This window comes from Carettochelys insculpta, chromosome 5 (assembly GCF_033958435.1).
Source record: "Carettochelys insculpta isolate YL-2023 chromosome 5, ASM3395843v1, whole genome shotgun sequence".
Lineage (NCBI taxonomy): Eukaryota > Metazoa > Chordata > Testudines > Carettochelyidae > Carettochelys > Carettochelys insculpta.
In genome coordinates, this window is record NC_134141.1 from 57,246,572 (window position 1) to 57,274,135 (window position 27,564).

At 46.3% G+C, this 27,564-nt stretch overlaps 1 protein-coding gene and 1 long non-coding RNA gene across 10 annotated transcripts in view; one reads left to right on the plus strand and one right to left on the minus strand.

Annotated features, from left to right (window-relative positions):
• The window catches only part of AOPEP (aminopeptidase O (putative)), a 436,790-nt gene that overhangs the window by 144,755 nt on the left and 264,471 nt on the right, over nt 1–27,564 (minus strand). For all 9 annotated transcript variants that reach the window (XM_074995130.1, XM_074995128.1, XM_074995129.1 and 6 more), the window contains 2 exons: nt 1,826–1,888; nt 1,118–1,201 (listed from right to left, as the gene is read on the minus strand). In XM_074995130.1, coding sequence (XP_074851231.1) covers nt 1,118–1,201; nt 1,826–1,888 — 147 coding nt within the window. The remainder of the gene's footprint in view (nt 1–1,117; nt 1,202–1,825; nt 1,889–27,564) is intronic.
• Nucleotides 2,146–10,527, plus strand: LOC142013570 (uncharacterized). The gene is made up of 4 exons (XR_012645711.1): nt 2,146–2,485; nt 4,303–4,356; nt 6,101–6,313; nt 10,324–10,527. It is a non-coding gene; the product is annotated as an uncharacterized LOC142013570 (long non-coding RNA).

The window sequence follows — 27,564 nt, forward strand, 5'->3', positions numbered from 1 at the left end:
TATATGGCAAATGCCCAGTTACAAAAATACACTAGTCACTTCCTTCCAATTCATTTTAAATGACAAAATTTTACCATTTAGTTCACCATGAAGCTGGTATATGACCCACTCACAAGAATGTAGTTTGCAGATATTTGTCAAATACTGCAATGCCCAAACTAAGGCAACACATCCCAGTAGTTGGCAGCCATGCTATCAACAGGAATTTGGCTACAGAATCAGCAATGATTCATCATACATTCTAGAAGCAGCAAAACAACATACTACTATTTTCATCCTTTTAAGCTACCAGAAAAGTCAATGTAATTTTAAAACAATAAAACCAAGTAAATCCAAACTGAGAAAAAAGTTCCTGGTTCTGGTTATTCATTTCTTTGTGCTCTAGTTAGATATCAAGGCTTAAAAAACAAAAGAGGAGACACTGAAGACAAAAAAAAAACAGCTTGTTATTTACACTACTACATTGTAAATTAAATATTTACAATTATGGTAGCCTTACCACAAAACTGTTTACTCAAAATCATTGGGTTACATATCACTAGAATAGATTAGATTATACTAAATTAAAAAAAACAAAACAAAAACAAAAAAAAAAAACCTCTCTCTGTAAAGAATTTTTAGTCGTAAACACCAAAGCTGTCCTATCATGTTTTTAGGAATCCCTCTCCACTACAAATGGAAGATTCTTTAAGACTACACATTTAAGTCCTAGCAATGCAGTCTTACATTTTTGCTGTAATATCTACTATTTGTCTAATTGACCACTGACACCATTGTATTTTTCATTAATCTGCTCTCAAAGGAAAAAACATTTTTCAGTTCATTATAGCTTAACATTTCTTTCCACTGGCAAATAACGTCACAGTATCCGTTGATTATTTAAAAATATAATAGTACTTGAAAAGTTAAGCACTCATCTTTCTCTAAATGCCTTTAATTCTTTTTATTGTATATAAAATGTACTTTCTCTACATAGCAAACACAGAGAAGTAGAAACTTTACTAATTCATGGCGTTCTTTTCTATGTAGTCAGCACAGTAGACCAATATCGTTCTTTAAATATTTGCAAGCATGTCCTTTTTATCCCATCACATAAACGCACATCAGGAACCCATACCTTTTGGAAAGCCACTTCTTCCTGCCTTCGTTTCCTTTTTCTCGTTTTTCTGGCTCGCTGGTTTACTTGAATCCATTTTGTGACCTGCAGTTCAAAAGAAAAGTACTTTTCTAAAAAGGAAGATGCAACCTGAATGCAGCTACCCGGCATAAGAAAGGAACTATAAACAGAGTCAAGATGTTTTCCCATTGCTTCACTAGAAAGAAAAAAAAAACAAAACATACTTTCCCCAGTCTACGATGACAGCCCCTTCAGTAATCCAGTTAGACACTTGTGCATAGCCAATCTTAGGCAGGGTATTTTCCTTTTTGTTCTCTATTAAAACAAGCTTTGCTTAGCTGAAGTTTTTTAAGTGCAAAGAAAGCATGGCTGATGCCAAGTGAAAAGTTACTATTTTGTTTACAAAAATCCCAGGGAAAGTCTCTGCTCTCTATTTCTCACAACTTGGGTTCAAGAAACAGATTTAGTTTCAGTCACCCACTACTCAACTGTTGTTCCTGAATGGTAATGTCTAGTTTAAATGACCAGGTCGTTATTTTTTAAATAATAACACACACATTTTAGGAACACAGAATACCTTTAAAAATAACATAAAAGGAGAGGTGAGAAAGCAACCTGGCAGGACACAGTTTTGCAAGGGCAGAAGGGAGACAGTGGGGAAAAAATAGTAAAAAGGATTAACAACCGCAAAATTAAGTTTCTCCTCACCTCCTGATTCACTTCCTGGACCAATCGACACTGGTCCCAAGTCTGCCTCTCTTCCAGCAAAGGCTAAAAGGGAAATAAAGTGCAGATTTATTCAGGTTTTCCAGATTGCCCCCTTGCAAACCGGCTCCACTTTTTCCTGCCCCCTCGCCTCCAAAAGCAGCCTCCCTGAATACTGCAGAACTCTTGCTTCCTCATTCTCTGATGCTCCCCCTGCACAACAAGGTACCACCTTTTTCCTCTCTCCCACTTACAAATGTCTCAAAGCTCGCCTTCAATTTCGGGGGCGGGGCGGGCGCTAGGAGTGGGGAGTTTACCTTGAGTGGAGATCTGCACTGAGATCCCACGTCCCTTCAGCAGCTTCCCCGAGCACACGCGGCCGCGTTTGCTGTGTTGCTCTGGATGCTGAGGGGGTCTGGGAGAGGCACTGGTCAGGCTGGTTGGTTCTGCACGTCTGCGTGCGTATCGGGTATCGCCCCTTGCCTCTGCGCCCAGGCTGAGGGGAGCGAGCCAGGCCGGGCTGGGCCCCTGAGTTGCAGCAGAGCAGCACCAGAGACCTCCTTAGGAAATGAAACACCTAAGGGGGTGCCCGGGCCTCTACCCCTCCTCCGCTGAGCTCCAGCCTCCGAGACCCGCCAGGGAGAGGCGGAGCCTGCGTTAAAGGTATAGTGACTGGCGCGCGCCGCTACTTCAGCCATCTCCACAGGTGCGGCGAGAGACGCGCTTACACCTCCAGTCTGCTTGGCCAGCTGTGGGGCGCCACCGTTTGAGTTCTGTTCTCTCCCTAAGGAAAACCTTCCCTCCCTGGAACACCTGCCCCCGCCCGGCCTTCGGGGCTCAAATTCTGGGCTGAAGGATCTCCTTAAAGGTACACGGGGTGTTAATACTGGGTGCCCCGCTTTAAATCACGATAAAGCCAAGAGCTGAGTCGTGATTTCTGGCGCCAGAGACAAACTGTCCCGTTCAGAGTAAGTGGTATAATTGAGCTCATTACGGAAACACACCCAGGTTTCCCGGGCTTTTGGACCCAGCTCTGGACTCGGCCATCATTTTGTTGTGGCAGAGGAACGGCAAGTGCCCTGCGTCGGTATGGATGGCTTTCTAGCCTATGCTGGAGGAAGATTTTGGGATATTCCCCCCTCTGTCCACCACAGGCCACAATTTCAATATTTTAGAAATATATTTTCTTAGTCAAATATTAAAGTCCTCAAACATTGTTCTTATAAAGAAACTTTCTAATGGCCTTATCTCAAGGAACAGATTAGAACTCTGTTCTGTATTCAAAATGACTTTGTAATAGTGTCCTTTGGCTACAAAGAAATTCAAAACAGTATCGTAAACTTCTTTGGAAACTCTGAAGTTCATTTTTAAAGCAAGATCTCAGGTCCCGTTTTGTGTACCATCCTCTCATAGTATTGGTCATAGTACAGCATGACAACCTTCTCATTTACATCCCAATTCATTAATTTCTACCTCAGCAAAGATCTCAAGAAGATGGATACATTTTAACATAGAATGAACCACGTATTTAGGTGTGTTGCAAAATAAGGATGGATATAAGCACTTGGTTCAATGCTTTGCTTTATATCCAATATGAATTCTGAGTAAAACCAAAATCAAGCAACATGAGCCAGAGAAAAGTTGAGCACAGAAAATTCACAAGTGGGATGTTGTTGATGGTTTCATAATTTTCAATGTTAAATACAGCATTCACAAAACATGAATCTTTAATCATATCTGGTTGAATCAAAAAGACCTTGGGAAGATATGTTCAATCTTTTAAAAATAATTTTTACTCAATGACATGTATACTAATAATTCCTTGAAAGCTTGAAATAGAAATCTGTGCTTTTTGAAAAGAAAAAGGAGGATCAAAGCATTTGTTTTAGGAAGCCCTCCCACATATACAATTAAATGAACTCTGCAAACAGATGTTAAGTAAAGGCAGGTCAAATTAGTGCCTACTAAATCTTGACAGTATTCGTTTAACTTTATCACTCTTCTTTAAAAAAAAGTCTGTCCTACCCTTTTTGCTTTATTGCCACAACATCCTTCTTTCAACATCAAAAGCTTCAGATCAAAGCCAAGATCAAACTCCCTACTTTAAATAGAAGCAACTTTGCTACAAAAAAGTTCTTAAAAGAGATATCACAGTGGAAAATCTTATTTCAGCCCTTTTTTTCACACTCACAACAGGGCTCCTTAAAAAGTACATTGACGTAGGATTTCTGTTTTGTAAAAATAGAACAGATCTGCCAGTCTGAAAGATGCCATAAAGTAAGTCTTTGGTCTCCTGTACATACAAATGGAGAAAGAATATTACATTTTGGTTCATAAAGTAAATGATCAAAACATAAATGTAAACAAAGGAAATTATGTTTCTGGGATAAGTGCAGCCACTTTAAAAAAAAAAAACAAAAAAAAAAAAACGCAACAACAACCTTGGATCAGTTTCTGAATTAGATTGTTCCCTCCCACAGAGAAAGTTGTGAGAATGCCAGTGTCAGAGCATCAAAAAAAATGAAGTTACTCAGGTAAGCACATCTTTTTCCCCCATCATATGACAAAAGTTCTAAGAAAATTGATTTTGCATAGAAGGCAATTTCTCAAATGTGCAGATCCTTGGGATCTACCAGGAGGAAAAACCCTAGAAATGCAAAAGCATACAGGCTGGCTCCTCTTTGCCTCCTTCCAGCTGTACAGCCATTGAGGGAGACTCAAAAGGAATTGTTTTTATTATTTGTATTGCACTAGCACCTGGAGGGCCTAATGAGTAATTGGGATCCCATTGTGCTAGGTGTTGTAAACATCATAACTTAGGTAGTGCCTACACTAACAAGCTTGCAATGTAGCAATAAGATACAAGACATATCAGTACAACAAACAGAAGGACAAACACAAGGTAACTGTGACAGAGACTTAGTCGTGTTAGTCTGTATTCTAACAAAACAAACCAGCAGTCATGTAACACTGTAAAGACTAAAAAAAAAGATTTATTAGGTGATGAACTTTCATGGGACAGACCCACTTCTTCAGGTGTGTGACAGGATTATCATTAGGGTAATAAGCAATGGTCACAGCACATCAGCTGTCTAGTCAACCATTAATTAGACTTAATGATGCTTCTGACAGATTTAATGCCTTGTCAGATTGGAAATCCAATGATATAGTGAAAGATCATGCATTGGACAACAGTTCACCCTCTTCTGTACACCTTCATATCCCACAATCCCCTGTAGCTCCAGTGGAGGAGCTTCCTCAGTATTATTTATTAAAAATAAATAATAATAATTTCTTCTTCTTCTTCTTCTTTACTACTACTACTATTACTGTTAAAGCACATAGGAGCCCCAAAACAAAAAAGCAGTATAGTAGCACTTTAAAGACTAACAAAATAATTTATTAGGTAAGCTTTTGAGGGACAGACCCACTTCTTCAGACTATACCCATACCAGAACAGACTCAATATTCAAGGCACAGAGAACCAAAAATAGTAATCAAGGTTGACAAATCAGAAAAAAATTATCAAGGTGAGCAAATCAGAGAGTAGAGGGGCCGGGGGAGGGGGAGAGTCAAGAATTAGATTAAGCCAAGTATGGAAAAGAGCCCCTATAATGACCCAGAAAATTCGTATCCCAGTTCAAACCACGTGTTGATGTGTTGAATTTGAATATAAAAGAGAGTTCAGCAGCCTCTCTTTCAAGACTTGTGAAAATTACTCTTCAGTAAAACATGGACTTTAAATTCATTAACAGAATGGCCCACTCCATTAAAATGTTGGCTGACCGGTTTGTGGATCAGGAGTGTTTTTGTCTGTTTCGTGCCCATTAACTCTTTGTCTAAGTGAGTTTGAAGTCTGTCCAACATACAAAGCATCTGGGCATTGTTGGCACATGATGGCATATATGATGTTAGCTGAGGAACATGAGAATGTGCCCATGATTCTGTGAATAACCTGGTTAGGTCCAGTGATGGCATCTCCAGAACAGATATGTGGACAAAGCTGGCAGTGGGCTTTGTTGCAAGAAAAAGTTCCAGGACTGGTGTTCCTGCGGTATAGACTGTGGCTGTTCTCTCCTACAGACAACCTCCCAACCTTATGAGGATTAACACGTGGTTTGAACCGGGATGCGACTTTTCTGGGTCATTATAGGGGCACATGAGGCAAGAATATAAAACTGCGCCCCCTCAGGTTTATAATTTCATAGTAGTTATTTCATAGGAAAAGGGAAAATAAATAATAAATTATAACAAACTCACAATGTTTATTTATTATAGTTATGAGGCCCTCCTGCCTGCCTAGGACCTGAAGACACCAGCTGTGTAACATCTGTCTGGAGATTAAAGAGAAGGTGCAAAACATGCCAAGGCAGATGCAGTTGAGGAGAGCACCCGACCTGCCCAGGAGAAATGGGTAGGGCAGGAGGCACACTGAGCACCAAGTGAGCTGGCTGGCATGGATGACAGTTGCAGAGAAAGTCCCTTACCCAGGTGGGGAGACAACAAATTGGACACACAGCCCATCAGAATGACCCTGCCATGAGTAGTTACTGGGACAGATAATTATTTGAGGTGTTCAGGCAAGGAAGGGATTGTGCTCTGTTCCTAGGTGGCCCCCTGGGGTGGGGTGTAAGAATGTTATCTGCATGTTGACTCTAGTGAGGGGGGCATTACCTACCCCAGAGCCTAGAGCAGGGGTCTGCACCCAAATAGCAAGCAGAGCCATTTTCTCCAATTCGGTTACAAAATCAACACTTCAAGAGCCGCAACGCATGTGAATACGAGACAGTCCTTAATGACTAACGTCAAACTGTGCTTTTGTCAGTATCTCCTTTTTTAGGGGAGGATGTGATGGTAGCTCAGCCACCCAGATGTTTCGACATCCTTCCTCACTCCTAAAGAAAAGGAAGAAGTGGGCCTGCCCCATGAAAGCTCATCACCTAATAAATTATTTTGTTACTCTTGAAGGTGCTACATGACTCCTTGTTCGTTTTCCTATCCAGGAGATCTACATATTTCTTAGAACTGGGAGGGACCTTGAAAGGTCATCAAGTCCAGCCCCCTGCACTCATGACAGGATCTATCACCATCCCTGACACACTTTTTTTAATCTAACCTGCCCCAGAATCTTGTAAGGCCACTTCAAGGATTGAATTCACAAACCTGGGTTTATAATGCCATTGCACTATCTTGTATGTGGAGAGAGGCAGAGAGCAGGTATGACAACATAGGGCTTTCTCTCTTTGCAAACCACTTGGACTACCCCAGGGAATAAGTATTAAGCACTGGGATGTAAAAATTGGGTAGCATCTCTGTCAATATACATCTCCACGCCAGTGGTGCTCAGTGTGTTCTCTCCAACAGCCAGCCAGAGCAACGGTGTGTATATGTGACTAGGCCTTACATGTGAGACACAGTAAGTAAACAGTTATTTGAACCCCACCATAATTCCTTCACAGGCAGGAGTCCCAACTGATCTGTTGTACAGATAAGGAGGCAGGGAGGTAAAATGAGCCACAGGAAGAAGCATCAGCCACACATAGCGGGAGGCAGCTCAGGTGACACTGATGCCTGCTTCCCCTTCACGCCTGCTGCACAGACTGGCACCCAGGCAGGGGGGCTGGGACTGGAGCCGGGAAGGCTGGCTGAGCAGGCTGCACCCTCCATGGATCTGGGCAGGGAGAAGTAGCCTGTGCAACAGGTAGCAGAGATAAAGAAAAGGGGCCGTGTCTACACTAGCCAAAAACTTCGAAATGGCCATGCAAATGGCCATTTCGAAGTTTACTAATGAAGCGCTGAAATACATATTCAGTGCCTCATTAGCATGCAGGCGGCCGCAGCACTTTGAAATTGACAATTTGCATGGCCATTTCAAAGTTTTTGGCTAGTGTAGATGTAGCCAGGGAAGGGCAGGAGCCAGACTGACTCCACCCTGCTCCTCCACATCCATCCCAGCCCCCCAAACCCATGTCCACCCCAGCCTCTCCCCGTTGCATCCAACCCCAGAGCTCCACTCACCCAGCAGCCCCTGGTTCCTGGAAACCCAGCTCGTCCCCCAGGCCTCACTCACTCAGCAGCTCCCCAACACCCTTATAAACCCAGCTGGCAACTTCCTGGACCTGGAAGGTTGGGGGTTCACAAGCACTTGCAGCAGCTGGGGCAAGGTCACCTCAGGGGGTGCAGTTAGCAGGCTAGTGCGTGTGGCTCTTTAAGAGCCATTTGCAGCTCGTTATGCTGCTGGCAGCAGCTGCTGCTGCAGGGACAAAGGCAGCTGCAGCCGACAGCCCCCCACACTCAAATTCCCACCACACCGCTCACAGAGCTGCAGCCATCTTTGCCTCTGCAGCAGCAGCAGCAGCCACCGCCAACAGAATAATGAGCTGCAAATGGCTCTTAAAGAGCCACATGTAGCTTGGCTGGAGCTGTCCAGCTAGCTAATTGTGCCCCTGAAGTGTGGCACCTGAGGCAGGTGCCTCAGTCACCTCACCCTTGCTACAGCCCTGGTCTCTAGCTCCACTTGTCTAGGATCTCTGACACAGAAACATTCAATATTGATAAACTAAGGAGAACATATTATCTAAGGTGATCTCCATTTAAATGCCTTCTGGTTTGCCAATAGTCTTCAGAAATTAGAAGACTCAGTGAGGAAAGCTCTGAAAAGAGAAGTGTAAAACTGTATATTCATTTCAGAAGATCCATTGCAAAATGAAAGAAAGGGGCAGAGGGACTACTTGAGTCCAAACTTTCAGACTCATCACTGGAGAACTGAGGCCTGATTTTCCTCTCTGGGACTCACTATTTTATCAGCATTGCAAATGCTCACAAAAACATTATATATACAGATACATAATTAAAATAGATAAAGCTGTAGCACATATATGCAGAATGCTTTAAATGTTTTAAGAGTCACAGTTCCGCAATGGCATCTACACTTTCAGGAGAATCTTTCATAGGATGCCATGTAAACTTTGAAGATATTTGGTTTCATCCTACTAAAAGGCAAGATCTGGCATCCCTCTCTAGGATTCGCCATATAATATCAAGATATCGTTAAATTTCCAGTTTAGTTCAACTTCTCTGAAAAAGACAGTTAAGTGTTCTGTAACTGGTGTTCTTCAAGATGAGTTGCTCATGTCCATTCTAAGTTGGGTGTGCACTGGCACATGCCCAGTTGCTGGAAGCTTTTTGCGCTAGCCAGGAGCCATAGGATCAGTGTAGTGCCCACTGGAGTGGTGCCAATATGGTGACCAATATATGTACCGCCTGACCCATGCCCCGCTCAGTTCCTTCTTGCCAGCTACTCTGACAGTGGGGAAGGTGGGAGGGTTTTGGAATGGACATGAGCAACACATCTCGAAGAACGCCAGTCACAGAACAGTCTTTTCTTCTTGAAGTGATTGCTTGTGTGCACTCCAAGTTGGGTGAATACAAGCAATTGCCTAGGAGGCGCGGTTGGAGCTTGAAAGAAATGTAGGACAGGTCTGCCAATGGCAGCGTCCTCCCTTGCATACTTTGTCAATGCATATTGAGCTGTAAATGTGAACACTGAGGAACTGGTGGCCGCCTTGCAGATGTCCAGGATAGGCACCTGCACCAAATATGCAGCAGAGGATGCCTGCACCCTAGTGGAGTTAGCCCTAATCAGAGAAGGGGAATCCCCGCGAGCTTATAACACTCCTGGATGCACATTACTATCCAGGAGGAAATCGGCTGGTAGGAGACTGGAAGGCCTCTCATCCTATCAGCTGCTGCCACGAACAGTTGCTGCATCTTTCTAAAGGGCCTAGTCCTATCCATAGAGAAAGTCAGTGCCCTTCTTACAACTAAGGTATGTAAACATTGTTCCCTCAGAAAGGTATGAGGTTTTGGGTAAAATATCAGTAAAGAAATGTCCTGATTAACATGAAACACAGAGACCACCTTTAGTAAAAATGCAGGGTGAGGTCTCACTCTAATCTTATCCTTATGAAACTGTGTACAGGGGATCCACTGAATGTGCTCGCAAATCAGATACCGTTCTGGCTGAGGTTAGTGCTACCAACCATGTTGTTTTGTAGCTCAGAAACAGCAGGGAGCAGGTAGCCAGGGGTTCAAAGGGGGCCCCCCATGAGCTTGGCTAACATCAAATTGAGATCCCATGGGGGCTGGATTCTTTCCAAACCTTTCAGAAACCTTTTGATTACTGGTTTTGAGAACACGGAAGATGTTCCATGACCCAGGTGAAAGGCTGAGATGGCTGCCAGGTGCACTGTGACCCAGGAGAGGGATAAGCCCTCCTGTATTAAGCCCCACAGGTAGTCTCAAATTATCGGGATGGGTGCTTGCGAGAGAAATAGCCCTCTGTGAGTCACCCACACTGAAAACTGTTTCCACTTAGCCACATACGTCACCCTCGTAGAGGGTTTTCTACTAAACATCTCTCAGACAGGGAGCATCCATGCTGTGAGGTGCAGCAGCTGGAGATCGGGGTGCCACAGTCTCCCTCCTTGCTGTGTCAACAGGTCCAGGTGGATTGGCAATGTTATCAGCTTGCGAATCGACAGGTACAGTACCAGTGCTGATGAGCCCATGCTGGTGCCACCAAGATGATCAATACCCCATCTGACCGAATCTTGAGGAGGACCCTGTGGACTAGTGTAATTGGATGGAACGCATACTTCAACAGGGCTGACCAGGGAACACTGAAGGTGTCCGCCCAGGATCCTGGACTCAGACTGCGGTAAGAGCAAAACAGCCTGCATTTAGCTTTGAGGTGGGAGGCAATCAGGTCCACTTAGGGATGGCCCCACTTCTGGAAAATGTAACGAATGACTTCTGGGTGGAGTGACCACTCATGATCCATAAAGGACCTGCTGAGCTGGTCCTCTAGAGAACTGTGTACCCCTCGCAGGTGATGGGCCTGCAACACGATGCCATACTGTATGCAGAAGTTCCAGAGCATCACGGCTTTGTGACACAGGGTAGCGGAGCATGCACGCCATTTGTTTACATAATACATTGCCGTCGTGTTGTCTGTACTGACTCACATGCAATGCCCTGCCGGATTGGCCCTGAAGGTCACCCATGCTAGTCTGATGGCTCTAAGCTCCCTCACATTTCTGTGGAGTAGAAATGTCCGAATCACTCCATAGAGCTTGCGTTTGGACCTGACCCAGGTGCACTCCCCACCCCCATCCAAAGCGTCTGTTACAAGAAAGGATGCTGGGGAGTGAAAGGGACTCCTGTGAGGTCAACATGCTTGTGCAACCACCAATACAGGGTTGACAGAGTCTGTGGTGGCACTGTAACCACGTCTAAACTGACTCTTACAGGGTGATACACCAATGCCAGCCACAGCTGTAGGGGGTGCATTCTCATCCTGGTGTGCTGAACCACAAAGGTGCATGCTGCCATGTGACCCAGTAAGCACAGACAAGAACAGGCCATTGTGATAGGAACTGCCAAGATGTCATGGATAACAACCCCCATGGTTCTGAACCTTTCGGTGGGCAAGAATGCCTTGGCACACCTGGTGTCCAGTTGTGCTCCTACAAACTCTATTGATTGAGACAGGAGCAATATGGACTTTGCCCCACTGATCAGGAGACCAAGGCTTAAAAACGTTCATCAAATCAGCTGTACATGCTGAAGCACCTGTTCCTGAGAATGGCCCTGGACCAACCAGTTGTCTAGGTATGAAAAGAGCAACACCGCTTGCCTGAGTAGGTGTGCTGCTACAACTACCATGCATTTGGTGAAGACCCTGGGGGCCGCAGACAGACCAAATAGCAGAACTGTGAACTGATAATGGTTTCCATCTGCCATGAATCTCAGGAACCTCCTGTGAGGAGGGTAAATTGAAATATGGAAGTATGTATCTTGTAAGCCGAGAGCAGCAAACCAATCCCCCCGTTCCAGCATCAGGAGCATGAGACCAAGGGATATCAGGTGAAACTTTTATCTTTTTAATGAAATTGTTGAAACCTAGGTCTAGAATAGGTCTCAAACCGCTCTTGGACTTTGGAATTAGGAAATAACAGGAGTAAAACCCCTGTCCCCTGAACCTTGGAGGGACTTCTTCTATGGCCCTAGAACCAAGGAGGGATTGTAATTCTTGCCGTAGCAGGATCTTGTGGGAGGGATGCCTGAAGAGGGACAGGAAAGGGGGTTCAGAAGCGGCGTATGAAGAGAACTGAATGGCATATCCCGTCTCTACTGTACAATGGACCCACTGGTCTGTGGCGATGCTACGCCACGCATGGTAGAAGGGGGATAGATGGAAAAACAAAAGTGGAGATGGGTGTAATTCGCTCGACACTCCTGACCATGCCATAAAAATGGTGGTGTGGGCCTTTTGAATGGCCTTGAGCCTGAGCCTGTTGGCCGGAATGGTGCTTGCCCATCCTCTTCTGCCTTCTGTTACCGTCTCTTTGCAGTTGTGGAAACTGTCTCTGCTGTGGATGGGGGTTAAAGTGCCTGCACTGGTTAGCAAGCATAAGTAGACCCAGTGAATGCAGGGTGGCCCTGGAGTCCTTTAGACTATGGAGTCTTTTATCAGTTTTTTTTCTGAAAACAGCATTGGGCCATCAAAGGGGAGGTCCTGAATTGTCATTGGACCTATAGTCATGCCTCCCTGTGCATAGCAATTCTGGACACTAACTCAAGTGGCAGCATCCAGTAGAACCACTCTGGAAACTAATTTATACACGTATATATGGAGAAACACATCTCACAGAGCTGGAAGGGACCTTAAAAGGTCATCAAGTCTAATCTCCTACCCTGTTGGCAGAGCTAAGCACCCTCCTTTTTTTTTTTTTTTAAATCTATTTGCCCCAGATCCCTAAATGGCCCCCTTAGGCCTGAACTCATAGCCATGGGTTTAGCAGACCAACACTCAAACCACTGAGCTACCCTTCCCTCATCACTGTTTGCTCTCCTCCACTACTGCTGTGAAGTCCTGTTTGGCTTCACGTGGCACCAATTCACAGAAACTCGAGAGGACACTAAGGCTGTGTCTACACTACAAAAATAACTTAGACCTCTTGTACCTCTACCCTAAAAAGAGACAGTGTATTATTTTATAAAGAAGCTCCTGACTTTTGATTATTTTATATGTTGAAACATATGTCAAAAGTGCTGGAAACTCTTAAACTATTTTAAACTTGAAAGATTTGGGCTATGTTTGGAGGGCTACTGCTATAAATTATCCAAAAGAAAAGCTGTTTGCTTGAAATGTAACTCAATTAATATTTAAGTCCTCTATGAATTGTTTCAGTTGGCCAAAAAAAAAAAAAAAAAAAGAGCACAATAAGAATTAATTGGATGCTAATCTCTGTATTTTTCTTAAAATGTTTTTACAAGCAATGGATAAAAATCAATGTTTAATGCTACACATTCCCAGCTACATCCATATTAGGAGAGCCTCAACTTAAAAACTGTGCAAAAAAGGACCTGTCCTCCCTCTCTTTGCTATGTTTCCACCCCCCTGCAGATGTAGGTGGGAGAGTGGGAGTTGGAAATGTGAACTAGATCCAGCATTGATCAGCCAGGCAGCAAACTCTTATTGTTCTTTAGATACCAAACATAACTAAGGATAAGCCCAGTCATTCTGCACATAACACAGCTTTTGTGCTCAGCAGAGCAATTAACAGAAAAGGAAACCACAAAGAGCTTTTTATTAAACTTGACAAATAATATATTCTAATGCACAAATCTTAGGAATTCAATTCACATTTATATTAGAAATGCAAATTGGATTTAAAATAAACTTCCCCTTCAGGCCTTTTGCAATTACTCATTCAGGTTTATACACTTGTTTGCTCTCTGTTGTACATATATCACACTGAAAGAAAACATAAAGATAAGAACCTTGTTGCTTCTGATTTATGTTGGAGGTATTCAACTTTAAGTTTTTAGCTAGTTACTAAACTGAATCCAGTGATATATACTCAGGAGCCTCATTTAGTAATCATCATCATCAATAACCGTGGGCTCAGCACCCGTTGGCGTCTGATGCCTCTCTCTCTGTTTCCTTCCATCTTTCCTATCCAGTGCAGAGTGGCTTAGTTTTTGTAGAGTGGCTCCGCACCAATCTACTATATCATCTACCCATTCTCTGTGGGGTCTGCCTCTCCTATTTGAACCATCCATTATGCTGAATACTAGAGTCTTGACTTTTTGTTCATCGTTCATTCTGCAAATATGTCCAAATAGTTGTAGGTTCTGTTTTATAACCTTCTGCAGCAAGTTCTCTTTCGGCTGTATCTTCCTATATAATTCCTCATTGGTGACCTTCTGCATCCATCCTATTCTCAGAATCTTTCTATAATAACTCCTTTCGAATGCCAATATTCTTCTTTTCGAATCTTTCGTTATCACCCACGTCTCACATCTGTACAACATGCTGCTGAATACACACGTTTTCAAGACACCCAGCTTTGTTCTTAAGCTAATTGCTTTGCTTTTCCAGATCTTATCCGTTGCCTTCAAACTCACTCTTGCTTTCGCTATTCTATTTGCTATTTCCTTCTTACAGTCTAGATCATACGTTATGTTGCTCCCCAGGGCCGCATCTACACGTGCACGCTACTTCGAAGTAGCAGCGCCAACATCGAAATAGCGCCCGTCACGGCTACACGTGTTGGGCGCTATTTCGAAGTTGAAATCGATGTTAGGCGGTGAGACGTTGAAGTCGCTAACCCCATGAGGGGATGGGAATAGCGCCCTACTTCGAAGTTGAACGTCGAAGTAGGGCACATGTAGACGATCCACGTCCCGCAACATCGAAATAGCGGGGTCCGCCATGGCGGCCATCAGCTGAGGGGTTGAGAGACGCTCTCTTTCCAGCCCCTGCAGGGCTCTATGGTCACCGTGTGCAGCAGCCCTTAGCCCAGGACTTCTGGCTGCTGCTGCTGCTGCAGCTGGGGATCCATGCTGCATGCACAGGGTCTGCAACCAGTTGTCGGCTCTGTGGATCTTGTGTTGTTTAGTGCAACTGTGTCTGGGAGGGGCCCTTTAAGGGAGCAGCTTGCTATTGAGTCTGCCCTGTGACCCTGTCTGCAGCTGTTCCTAGAACCCTTATTTTGATGTGTGCTACTTTGGCGTGTAGACGTTCCCTCGCAGCACCTATTTCGATGTGGTGCTGCCCAGCGTCGAAGTTGAACGTCGATGTTGCCTGCCCTGGAGGACGTGTAGACGTTATTCATCGAAATAGACTATTTCGATGTAGCGTGCACGTGTAGACGTAGCCCATATATGTGAACTTCTCTACATTTTCTAGTTCAATACTGTCGACACTGATCTTCCTTCCTATTTCCTTATCTCCACATACCATAGTGTTTGTTTTATCGATGTTCATAATTAGTCCGAACCACTTCCCTTCTTTGTTTAACACCCACACCGTTTTCGCTAGCTTCTCCTCATCTTCCTCAATGAGAACTATATCATCCGCTAACCTCAAGTTGTTAATACTTTTCCCATGCACAGATATCCCTTCTTCCTCTTCCCTGATCTTGTCCATTGCTCTCTCCAAATGTGCAATGAAGATACCTGGCAATATTGGATCTCCTTGTCTCGTACCTCTACTTGTTTTAAACCAACTTCCCAACTCCACACATGTTCTCACCACTGCCTGAGCATTATCATTGATATCCTTCAACAACTGTATCAGTCTGCTATCCACTCCGTATGACTCCAACACCACCCAAGTCACTTTCTGATCTATACTATCAAATACCTTTTGAAAAATCGATGAAGCAAGCATATATGTTTTTGTTCTTTCGTCGAGCTTTCTCCACTCTCAGTCTTAGTGCCAATATCTGCCGTATAGTACTTCTACCTTTTCTGAACCCTGCTTGCTCGTCTGCTATATGTTCTTCTATCTGCGATCTTAATCTCTTAGTCAGTATCATCATCAGCACCTTACTAGATGACTCGTTAGGGCAATCGTTCTGTAGTTCTTGCACTCCAATGTACTTCCTTTCTTGCGTATTGTCACTAGCACAGATCTTGTCCATTCCTTAGGTGCCTTCCCTTCTTTCCATGCTATATTACATAGTCGGTGCATTTCCTGAATCATGCTTTCTCCGCCGTATTTGATCATCTCTCCTGTGATCTTATCATTTCCAGGGCTCTTGTTGTTCTTTAGTCGTTTCACTGCTTTTTCTACTTCCTCCTTCAAAATATCGGTTTCGCTCTTGATGCTCGGGCGGAGATACCTCTTTCAATTCTTCAGTCAGTCTCTCTGAGACACTCAGTCCAACTGTGCTTTGTATAGATCGGTGCAATATCTCGTCTATCGTTGCACAATCTTTTCCCTGTTCATGAGCGCTTCTTTGTTCTCATCTTTGATCACCATCTGCTTTGGTTGCCATTGCCTATTAATATTCCTAATTGTCTTATACACCTCCCTGGTCCTACGTTCGCCATAATACCTTTCAATATCTTCACGTTATTCTTCTAACCATTTCTCCTTATCCTTTCTGGCTGCTTTCCTTACCTCATTGCATTTCATCCTATATTGCTGTTCTGCCATCTTAGAAACATCTCTTCTGACCTTCAACGCTCTCTTTTCTTGAACCAACTTCAGTGTCATCTGGGTAATCCACTTCTTTTCTTCTTTTGGAACAGTCTGCTCAATTGCCTCTTCTATAGTGATGGCTATCCCTGCGACTCTCTTATCTAGGTCTTTCTTTGTGGCGATATTCTTAATCTTCTCTTCGAGCGCTGTTCTGTATGCATTCCTTGTTTCTTCCTCACATAGCCTCGCCACGTCTCTTCTTTCCTTAAACTGTGTCTTACATTTTCTTTTGATTTTTATCTTGATGTTTGCGATCACGAGACTGTGGTCTTAGTCTATAGCCGCTCCTTGGAAAGTTCATCACTGCCGTACTGATGTTATCCATCTTCTTATCAAAATCATATCTTTCATGTTCTTGGACTTCCTGTCATTTGATCACCATGTCCACTTCCTACAGTCCTTTTGTTGGAATCTTGTGCTGCAGATCACCATCTAATGCTTTGTAGCAAACTCTAGCAGTTTCTCACCTCATTCGTTTCTTTCTCTATATCCAAACCTTCCCATGACTCTCTCCCAACCTTCATCATCTGTTCCAACCTTCGCATTCCAATCTCCTCCAATGATCAACACATCTTTTTTCGGTATCTCCTCCACCGTCTTTGTCAAGTCTTTATAGAATAGCTCGCTTTCTTCCTCCATACTGTCCGACATGGATGCAGACACCTGAATGACTGAGATGTTGAACGGTTTTGCTTCGAATCATGCAACCATCATTCTTGCACTCACTGACTGGTATCTTTATAATGCTCTTCTAGATGTTTTGCTAAGAAGGAATCCGATTCCTGCTTCATGCTTCATTTCATTTCCTGACCAAATGACTTTGCAACCGCATATCTCTCCTGATCCCATCCAACGCATCTCTGCCAGTCTAAGTATATCACATCGGTATCTCTTCATCTCCTTCCTAAGCAGCTCTAATTTTCCAGGTGCCCACAGTGTTCAGACATTCCATGTTCCAATGGATAGTATATGTGTTAGATGTAATTTTCTTTCAGTAGCCACCTTATAGACCCAACTCCGATCGCTTGATTGGTATAGCGGACCTTGTTTATCCGGACTATGTCCAAGCCGGCATCTTTTAACATTTAGTTGTACTGGCATCAGATTTCATTCATATTGTTGTTTGACAGTCAGTGCATCGACACACATCTGACCGACCCTCCTCCTTCATCTAGGCTTGGGACTGGCATGGAGCTCTTAGTGGCTTCGTGGCGGAGTTCATTTAGTAATAATGAATATAATTTTTTCACCTAATAACTTCAACAATTTCTCCTCTAGCATTTTCTAACCAAGGATATGGAAAATAACTCGAGGCACAGAGTCGTTAAGGCCAACATTTTTGAGCATGCTCCCTATGGTTGAATACCTAAATATATATTAGGAACTTGATTTTCAGAGGTGATATGAACTCCTTTGTTAATCTAAATGAGTGCAGGTGCCTAACCTCAGCCACTATATTTGAAAATTGTAGCCTGAATAATTGCTCAGGTCACATAACGAGGCTGTGTTAGTACCATTAATTTGACACTGTGCATTATCCAAAAGGCTCTCCTCAGTACATAATTTTCTATTATAAAATCCTTGCAATAGTGATCAGAATACAGGAGGGAATCACGATGGCGTATTATCTGAAATTGCTTCAAAATTACACCATCATATTTTTAAACAGGGTGGCATACTACTTACATCTGAACATAAATCAGATTCAAGTCTGGGACATTTTTGACATTTAATCATTTATAATTATATCTAAACAATTCAATATACAAAATATATTCATTTCTGGATCCTAACCTAGTAGTAGCTTAAATAAAATCTGTAGAACATGTAAGTGAAATTCATAAAATTAAATTGTAAGAGCAGAACATTTTTAACTCAAATCAATGTAAGGCTTACAAAATGAACATTGATTTAGAGTATATTTTATAGAATGATAACTTGCCAAGCATAAAATAATATTGCCTTCATCAAATTCTTCATATAGTTACTTGACTTGGTTATTGTCTTCATATCCGTTTAAAGAGCATTGTGATCAAGAGTTAACAGTGCATAGAAAATTTCTGTTTGCACAATCTATCTTAGTCTATTTCTGTTCATGATTCATATGGATCTATGAACCTTACAGTATGCTACACTTTCTTTCAATTAATTTCTATACATCTCAAAATCCCATCGTCCTGAGTATTGGATAGATTGCTGAAAATAAGATGGACTGTCGATTGTTCTACTAATTTCTGAAATGACAGACCACCAATGAGTTTTACCTTTAAAGGCTTGTCTCATCATTGCTATTATTAAAGATTCAACTAGCCAATTTATTGCACTGACCTATGTTAACATGCATATATTAAGAGAATTTGAAGGAATATTTAATTTCTCACTCTTAAGGCAAGTTAACATCCCAAGGGACAGTTGCCCTCAAGACCAACGATCCATTTTTAGAATTACATGTATGACCAAGCATAAATGTTTCTCACATGCGAGTGATCAATTAAGCTTTTTTCAGATAATGTCTTGAAACATCAATAATATAATCTGCAGTGGTTTGAAAATGCATGCACATATCTCTGTGTTCTGTTAGGCCAAAATATAGTTTGGTGTGAATTATGTAGCAAGCTTCAGCACTAAAGCAACAGTGTGTTATTCTTATGGCCTGTATACACCTCAAGATTTGAAATTAATCCTACCAGTCACTATTCATCTTCATGGAGTGAAAACAAAAAAATTAAAAACTCCTACACCAAATTATGGAGTTGGAGAAACTTTGTCTGCTAAGCAGAAGTCCATATTGCTCATGTCTACTCATCTACCTGACCTGAACAAATGGCGAGGATTTCAGTTTTTTGTTGCCTTATGCATCAAATACTTACAAATATCACATTCAGACAGAAATCTCTGTGATAAGAAAGTCAGGAAAAAAAAAGGATTAAGTTATGTGATTCAGTGGAAACACTGACCCTGAAGAAGTTACTTCTCTGCTAAACGCCTGCTAAATGACTGCAAAACTTACGGTAAGTCTATGCTAGGGAAATAAGTCGATTTCAGATACACAGTTCTAGCTACAGCATTTCCTAGTGGAGTCCAAGCCTCTTTAGCCTTGCATCGACATCCCTTACTCAGTGTGATAGCATGGAGTACAGGGGTCAATGGCCGAGCACAGAGAAATCGATTTTACCACGTCTTCACCAGAAGCACAAAATTGAACTCCAGAAGATTGACCACAGCACATCAGTCTTCTGGTAAGTATAGACAAACCCTTAGATAAACAAAGGATATCTATCGTCAAGTTGTGTAAGAGGAAAACTTTTTTCTAATGACACTTGGATTTGGGCAATTTGTTAGTGCATCATTAGTAGTTAACAATCTATCATACAAGCCTCTCAGTTAGTCATTCTGCCTTAGTAATAGGAAACAGGAAATCTATGATGTTCTGTAAGTGGGACAATAGCCTGGATCATTCTTCTTAATAAAAACCTATTATTCATATGAAATAAAAGCGGTGCTGCAACATGTCCCAAAACTTCATAAAACCACCAAAAGACATTCCTCAAAATTATTTTTTTTTCATTTTACAAGTTATATATTTTTTGGATTGTTTAAATGGCTCATGATCTAAAATTTTGGGTCTCAGATCTCCAATAACCCTGACCATCAAGTTCACATTCTACTTCAAGCGGGACAGTCTAGCTGTGTCTACACGTGCACGCTACTTCGAAGTAGCGGCACTAACTTTAAAATAGCGCCCGTCGCGGCTACACACGTCGGGCGCTATTTCGAAGTTAACTTCGACGTTAGGCAGCGAGACGTCGAAGTCACTAACCTCATGAGGGGATTTGAATAGCGCCCTACTTCGACGTTCAACGTCGAAGTAGGGACAGTGTAGACGATCCGCGTCCCGCAACGTCGAAATTGCCGGGTCCTCCATGGCGGCCATCAGCTGGGGGGTTGAGAGACGCCCTCTCCAGCCCCTCACCTCACTGGTGGCCGCATGGAGTGGCCCCTTAAAGGTCCCCTCCCCCTCCCTTCCTGTGCAGGAAGCTGAGGGAACGTGCAGGCTGCAGCCTGCACACGCAGCCAGCCTGCACCACCCTCAGCCCCCCACACAGCTGCAATGGCTGGCCGGCAGCCCCCCCAGCGCCCCCAGGGGACCCCCCCCAAGGGGAGCCAGGGAAGCCAGGCTGGCAAGCAGCAGCGGGGCCCCTCCTGGACGGAGGCCGAGCTGCGGGACCTGCTGGGGCTCTGGAGCGAGGAGGAGGTGCTCCAGGTAATGGGGAGCAAGAGGCGGAACGCGGATGCGTTCGCTCGGCTGGCCGACGGCCTGGCTGCCCAGGGTCACCCTGCCCGCACTCCTGACCACGTCAGGAGTAAGGTCGAGGAGCTGCGGCAGGGTTACTCCCGGGCTCGGGATGCGGCCAGCCAATCTGGGGCCGCCCCCGTCACTTGCCCCTTTTACAGGGAGCTCAGGGACATCCTGGGCTCCCGGCACACCTCCTCCCCTCCGGCCACCCTTGACACCTCGGCTGACGAGCCCCAGCAGGCCCTGCAGACGGAGTCCGCCCCGGAGGCAAGCCCCAGACCCCAGGGGCCCCCCCCGGAGGCCGCCCCCGGGGACATCGCGGCAGGAGGAGGAGGGGGGGGGGGCTCCTCCTCCGCAGAATCTGGGCTGCAGATCCTCCTCCTGCCATCCCGGAGCAGCAGCAGGGCCTCTGCCCCCCGGGGATCTCCGGACCGTGGGAGTGGACCGACAGGTAGGTCTCCCCCTCTGGTGGACACCCCTGGGCTTGAGGGGCGGGGGTAAGAGATATGTGTCCAGGGCCCCCCACATGCTCACATGGCCATGGCCCCAAGGACACCAGGGCCATGGCCCTCACAGCACTGCATCCATCAGCCCCTGCCCCCCGCCACCCCGCATGACAGTGCCATGCCCCATCCCCGGGCCAGGGGGGAGCGGAACCTCGAGGGGCCCCCGGGAGGAGGGGGTGGGACACCCCACAGCAGCAGCATGTGATGGAGTGGGGGAAGTGCCAAAGGGAGACTCAGGCTACATATGAGCAACAAGAGCCGAATAGCTCCCAGGGGCAAAGGAGGATCCTGGGGCTACAGCTGGCAGGTGACACCTCTGCCCTGAACAAACGGGAGGGAGGAGCCGAGCTGGCTTGGACTTGGGGGGCGAGGGCGGGGCCCACAGGTAGAGGCTAGGGGAAGGGAGAGCCGGAAGGCAGCCAGCCTGAGGAGGGGGAAAGCTGCATCCCCGAGGGGCACCCCTTGGGGTCTTCTCCCCACGACGGGTTGGAAGGACTGTCTCTTCCAACAGCTGGTGCTGTCACTCCTGGCAGAAACTGGCCATCTGTGGCCTAAGAAACCTCTCCTGCTCCTGCTCTCAGACCCTGCAGGGTGAAGTGAGAGTCGCTCGCACCAGGGGACGGGGTGCAGGGCAGGGGGACCCCTGAACCCCATCCATCACAGCAGCATCTCCCGGGGACAGGGATGGGGAACCTGCAGCACAGGGCTGGGGAGACAAAGGCCACGGCTCGGGGCCCACACTAACGCCTGTCTCCATTCTTCTTCCCCCACTCCTCTCCTGTGTCCTGCACCTGCACCATCAGAAGGACCGGAAGAGAGCACCGGCGAGGCGTCAGTCGTCCCGGAGAGCCCTCCGGGACCATCGCTCCAGGCCAGCCCCTCGGCCGAGGACCGACCGGCCCCACGGCGGGCTAGACGGCGGACCCCGCGCCACCAACCGCCGACGGCGACGGACCCCCAGCTGCTGGCCATCCACCGTCAGCAGCTGGAGGTCGCGGAGCAGCAACTCCAGCTGCAGGAGGGGGCGCTGGCCTGGCGCCAGGAGGCATGGGGGGCCTACATGGACACATTTAACCGCCTAGTGGGCTACCTGGCCCCCCATGCCGCGCCGGCCGCAACATCGCCCGCCCTGCCTGCTCCTGCAGCCCCACCACCAGCTGCTCCTCCCGTCGCCGTCCCGTCCGCCGTCGCCCCGCCACCCACCGGCGAGGGCCGGAGCGCCGAGGGACCCCTGGAGCCACCTGACACTCGCCGGCCACCGTACCTTCCGGTCCAGCCCGCTCCCACCCAGCCACAGACCAGGCTGCGACCGCGGCGGGGCTCCCGGCCGCCAACGCCCGGTGCCGGGCTATAGGGGCGAGGGGCTCGGGACGTGGCCCCCCTGCTTGTATATAGTTGGACCCTGTTTTTTTCGGCCCCCAGTTTGCCCCGTCCCCCCATGTAAATAGTTCTCCCCTTTATCCTCCTTGGTTTTCTTTTTATTATTGCGGACAGTTGTTTCTTTGTATTGTTTTATTTTTGTACATATTGCTTTTGTTCTACGTTTGTACATAGTTTTTGGTTTGTGGTTCACATATTTATTTACAGTCATAAAAAAAAAAAGCTTGGGAAAGAAAAAAAAAGTTTACGTTCAGCCACAAGTGCATGCTGTCATTTGTCCAGGACAAGTGGGATGTGGGGGCGGTGGGGTGCTCCCTGGTGTGGGCGTTGGGGCAGGAGTGTGGGGGAGGAAGGGGCGGGCAGTAGGGGGCCTGGGCAGAGTTCACCCAGCAGCCTGTTCATTGAAGTGGGCCCGCAGGGCCTCCCGGACCCGGGTCCCCTCGGGGTCCACCTGCCGACTGGGTGCAGCAGATGGCTGGACGTGTGCCCTGCCGGCCTCCGCAGCCCAGCCCTGGAAAAAGGTCTCCCACTTGCTCTCGACCAAATTGTGCAGGGCGCAGCAGGCACCCACAATCTGGGGGATGTTGTTGGGGCCCGCATCCAGGCGGGTCAGGAGACATCTCCAGCGTCCCATCAGGCGGACAAATGAGCGCTCCACCACCTGCTGAGCGTGGTTCAGGCGCTCGTTGAAGCACTCCTGGCTAGCGGAGAGATGGCCCGTGTAGGGGTGCATGAGCCACGGCCGGAGGGGGTAGGCCGCATCTGCGATGACGCAGAGGGGCATGGTGGTGTCCCCCAGAGGGATCTCCCTCTGGGGGATGTAGGTCCCCGCCTCCAGCCGGCGGCACAGGCCCGAGTTCCGGAAAACCCGGGCGTCGTGGGTGCTGCCAGGCCAGCCCACGTAAATGTCCTGGAAACGTCCCTGGCTGTCCACCAAGGCCTGGAGGATGACAGAATGGTAGCCCTATCGATTCAGGTATCGTCCTCCACTGTGATGCGGGGTGCGGATGGGGATGTGAGTCCCATCCAGAGCCCCGAAGCAGTTGGGGAAGCCCAGGGTGGCAAAGGCGGCGATGGTGGCATCTGGGTCCCCCAGCCTCACGAGCCTGTGCAGGAGCATGGCGTTGATGGCACGCACAACCTGCAGAGAAAGCACGTGGGACAGCACCAATGAGGGGTGAGCAGGGTGTGCGTGGCCCTGCCCTGCCCTGCCCTGCTCTGGCCCCCCTGCCCTGGCCCCCATGTCCTGCCCTGCCCTGCCCTGCCCTGCTCTGGCCCCCCTGCCCTGCCCTGCCCTGCCCTGCTCTGCTCTGGCCCCCCCGCCCTGCCCTGCCCTGCCCTGCCATGCTCTGGCCCCCCTGCCCTGGCCCCCATGCCCTGCCCTACCCTGCCCTGGCCTCCCCTGCCCTGCCCTCCCCCCATGGGTTCGCTTACCTCCATGAAGACAGCCCCGACGGTGTCCTTGCCGACACCAAACTGCTGGACCACGGATCGGTAGCTGTCTGGAGTGGCCAGCTTCCAGACAGCGATGCCGACCCGTTTCTGCACTGTGAGGGCACGCCACATGGCGGTGTCCTGGTGCCTGAGTGCGGGGGTGAGCCACTGGCACAGCTCCAGGAATGTCTGCTGGCTCATCCTGAAGTTCCTGAGCCAGCGGGCGTCGTCCCACTCCCCAAGCACCAGCCGCTCCCACCAGTCGGTGCTGGTGGGGTAGCTCCACAGCTGCCGGCGTGTGAGGCGGGGGTGGGGGCGGGGTGCTGCAGGGGTAGGGGTTGAGCCCTGCTGCCCTGGGGGCATCTCCTCCTCTGGGGCAAGGAGGTGCTCAGCTGCCTCCCGCGTGGCACGTAGCAGGGCAAGCCCTGCTCCTGCCGGGAGGGCTAGGTGGACCTCTAGCTGCTGCTGCTGCTGGGGGTCCATGACTGCGGCGCCCGGGGTCTGTGTGCCTATGGCTCCTTAGACCGCGTGCTGTGCAGGCTGAGTGTGTCTGGGAGGGGCCCTTTAAGGGAGCGGCTAGCTGTTGCCCCGGAAGCGCTAGTCCGCCCGGTGACCCTGTCTGCAGCTGTGCCTGGCATCCCTATTTCGATGTGTGCTACTTGGCCGTGTAGACGTTCCCTCGCTGCGCCTATTTCGATGTTGGGCTGCGCAACGTCGAAGTTGAACATCGACGTTGCCGGCCCTGGAGGACGTGTAGACGCTATTCATCGAAATAGCCTATTTCGATGTCGCCACATCGAAATAGGCTACTTCGATGTAGGCTTCACGTGTAGACGTAGCCTCTAAGAGCCAGGCAGAGGCAACATCAGACACTTGCTGAAATAATTGAAAACATGTAAAAAATGGCAAGAACATGTAGAAAATAAACGAGAACCTTAAGAAATGAATATGACCATGAATAAATGAATATCAACAAGTGGAAGAATTTTCTTGACCTTACATCTTAAGGACGCAATGTGCATATGATAGAGTAAAAGCCTGTTATCCTGCATGTTGGGGGAATGCGCTGCCAGTTAATTGAATATTCTGGTTAACTGAGAGTTATATTTTACCAGAATATGTCAGTCTATAAGGTGCCACAGGACTTCTTGTTCTGCTTTACCAATGGAATACTGATATTCAATGAATCTGAATATAATAAAATAGTATTCAGGAACTCACCAAACCAGTCGTAGTCCTGCACTGCAGAGTGGTTGGTTTCTCGAAGCACTTAGGTATAGACAGGTGAAGTTTTCTACACAGGAGGTTATCTTATAACACCACATATCACTATGGACACTGCCTGGGATACACCCAGATCACTAAAAATACTCAACCCTAAAACTATACTGGAAATAACAATCTTCCTTTGATTCAGAAGGCAATTCGGGACCATCATTATCAATATCAATTCTCATAGTAGATGTAGATAGTATAAGAGATTGGAAGGAATCTATAATGACCTTATGACATGCCCTGAAAGCTGCTTTTTTGAATAAATCCCTGATATCAGCTTGTTAACTTGTCTTCTGCCTCTTTCGCATAAAAGCAGAGTGCAGAATGTGCATGTGCATAACATGCTGGGCACTATACTAGTCCCAAATATTAGACTGATGACTTATAATGGGAAATATCCAAAATGCTGGTTGTGTTTTCCAGTTACTTAAGTGCTGGATAACAGAGCTTTTATTGTATGTTCATTAACAAATAGTACTACAAGATGATCTTAAATGACAGATCTTGCATAGAAACCCACATAATTATGAATGATACTGAAGTGCATTTTCAACCAAGAAACAAAACCAGCAAATGAAAAAGGAAATAAAAGGTTTCAAAAGACCAAAACAAACATGTCACAAACAAACATGATACAACTCTTGGAGACTCTGCAATTCAGTTGTTCATTAAGAATTAGTATATGAAGGGCCCTATTCTGTCACTCACGATGATCATGTTGAGTAGTGCCTACTGAGAACAGCAGCCCACTGGATGGAATGTGGAATCAAATTCTTAACAGAAAGAGAAAGAAAGATGGAGCAGTAGGGAAGAAAGATACTGTCAACTCATGCAATCTGATTGTGATATTTGCTGTTTTGGCCACTGTTTTGTTAGCAAAGAGTCAAGCTGAATGCAGGATAAATTGAACAAGCAGAATTTTATTAGACTCAGTGCACTGCTCTGTATAGTTAGTTGTGTTTCTTCTAGCCTTACTCCATTACTTTCTCAGTTCCCCTGCTGTTTCAGTAAGGGCTGCCAAAGGGGCAGAGAGTGGCAAATGGGCCAGGTCTGGGGCTCCCAGCTGCCACTGCTGCTATGGTGGAAGTGGCCAGAGCTCCAGGTCTTTTAAATCACTGCCTTAGCCCTAGGGGCAAAGGATGGGCAGCGCAGAAGGCCTTGCTTTGGGGAGCTAGCACTCAATCCCGCTCACAGCTGGCCTCTCACCTTGTTCAGGGGCTTGGCAATTCTGTTAGCTGCCCTGATCTCATCCTTTATAGTTCCTCTTGGGAACATGGGTCTTCTGGCTCTGAAAAAATGCTTAAATTTAAATCAAACTATGTTGTTCAGCAGTGTCTGCAGTGAAGCTGACCTACCTCCTGGTGTAGACACAACCAGCTCAACATTAGAATTCTTCCACAGACCTACTTACCACTGCTCAGAGACGTCGTTTACCTACATTGACAGAAAATCTCCTTCTTCACTGTAAGAAGCATCTACGCTGCAGCAGTATAGTGCTGCAGGTGTGCCACTATAGTGCTCGAAGGGTAGATATAATCTCTAGTTCCACTAACCTCTAGTTCCACTGATCATGATTCAGACACAGGTCATATAGTCTTGTGTTTACATAATAATTTAAAATTTCATTAAAGAAACATGCATCACCACTTTAATATAGCCAGTTCATGCACTGATGAAAATGTGACTTGGAGATATTTTAATGTAAGTGAGACTGAGGACGATCACTTCAATATCAAGTAAGGGCAAGTCCGAAGTGCACTCATAGTATCTTACCAATAAATAATGGCAATTTTGTATACTATGAAAATTTTAAATTTCAACACGGACAGAGAAATGTGTAGGGAGTTCAGAGCAGTGCACAAAGTGATTAAAGGGGACTAGGAATCATCATAGATTGCTTGGCTAAATAACAGCTAAGGGGAGCTTAGGGTGAGCAGAGATAACTATTTATACATATTTATAAAGCATCACTTATTGAGGATGAAGTGGTAAAGGGGGACTCATGTGACCTAATAGGTGCTTTCCAGCTTAAAAGCTGCTGAATGCTTCTTATTCTGCTGCATGTCCACTTAGGTCATTGACTAAAGTTACATGTGTTAAGCCATCATTAGCTTAGTACAGTATGAAAAGCTGCTACAATCCTGTGGTGAGTCACTTCTGAAACTTTACACATCTTGAAGGCTGCTGATGCTTGGTCTGGTAAGTGGCATATTGAAAAACATGACACATGTGACCTTTATTTAACACAGCAGTGATATGTTTCTGGAAAAAGTATTCAGAAAATGAGTGGGTG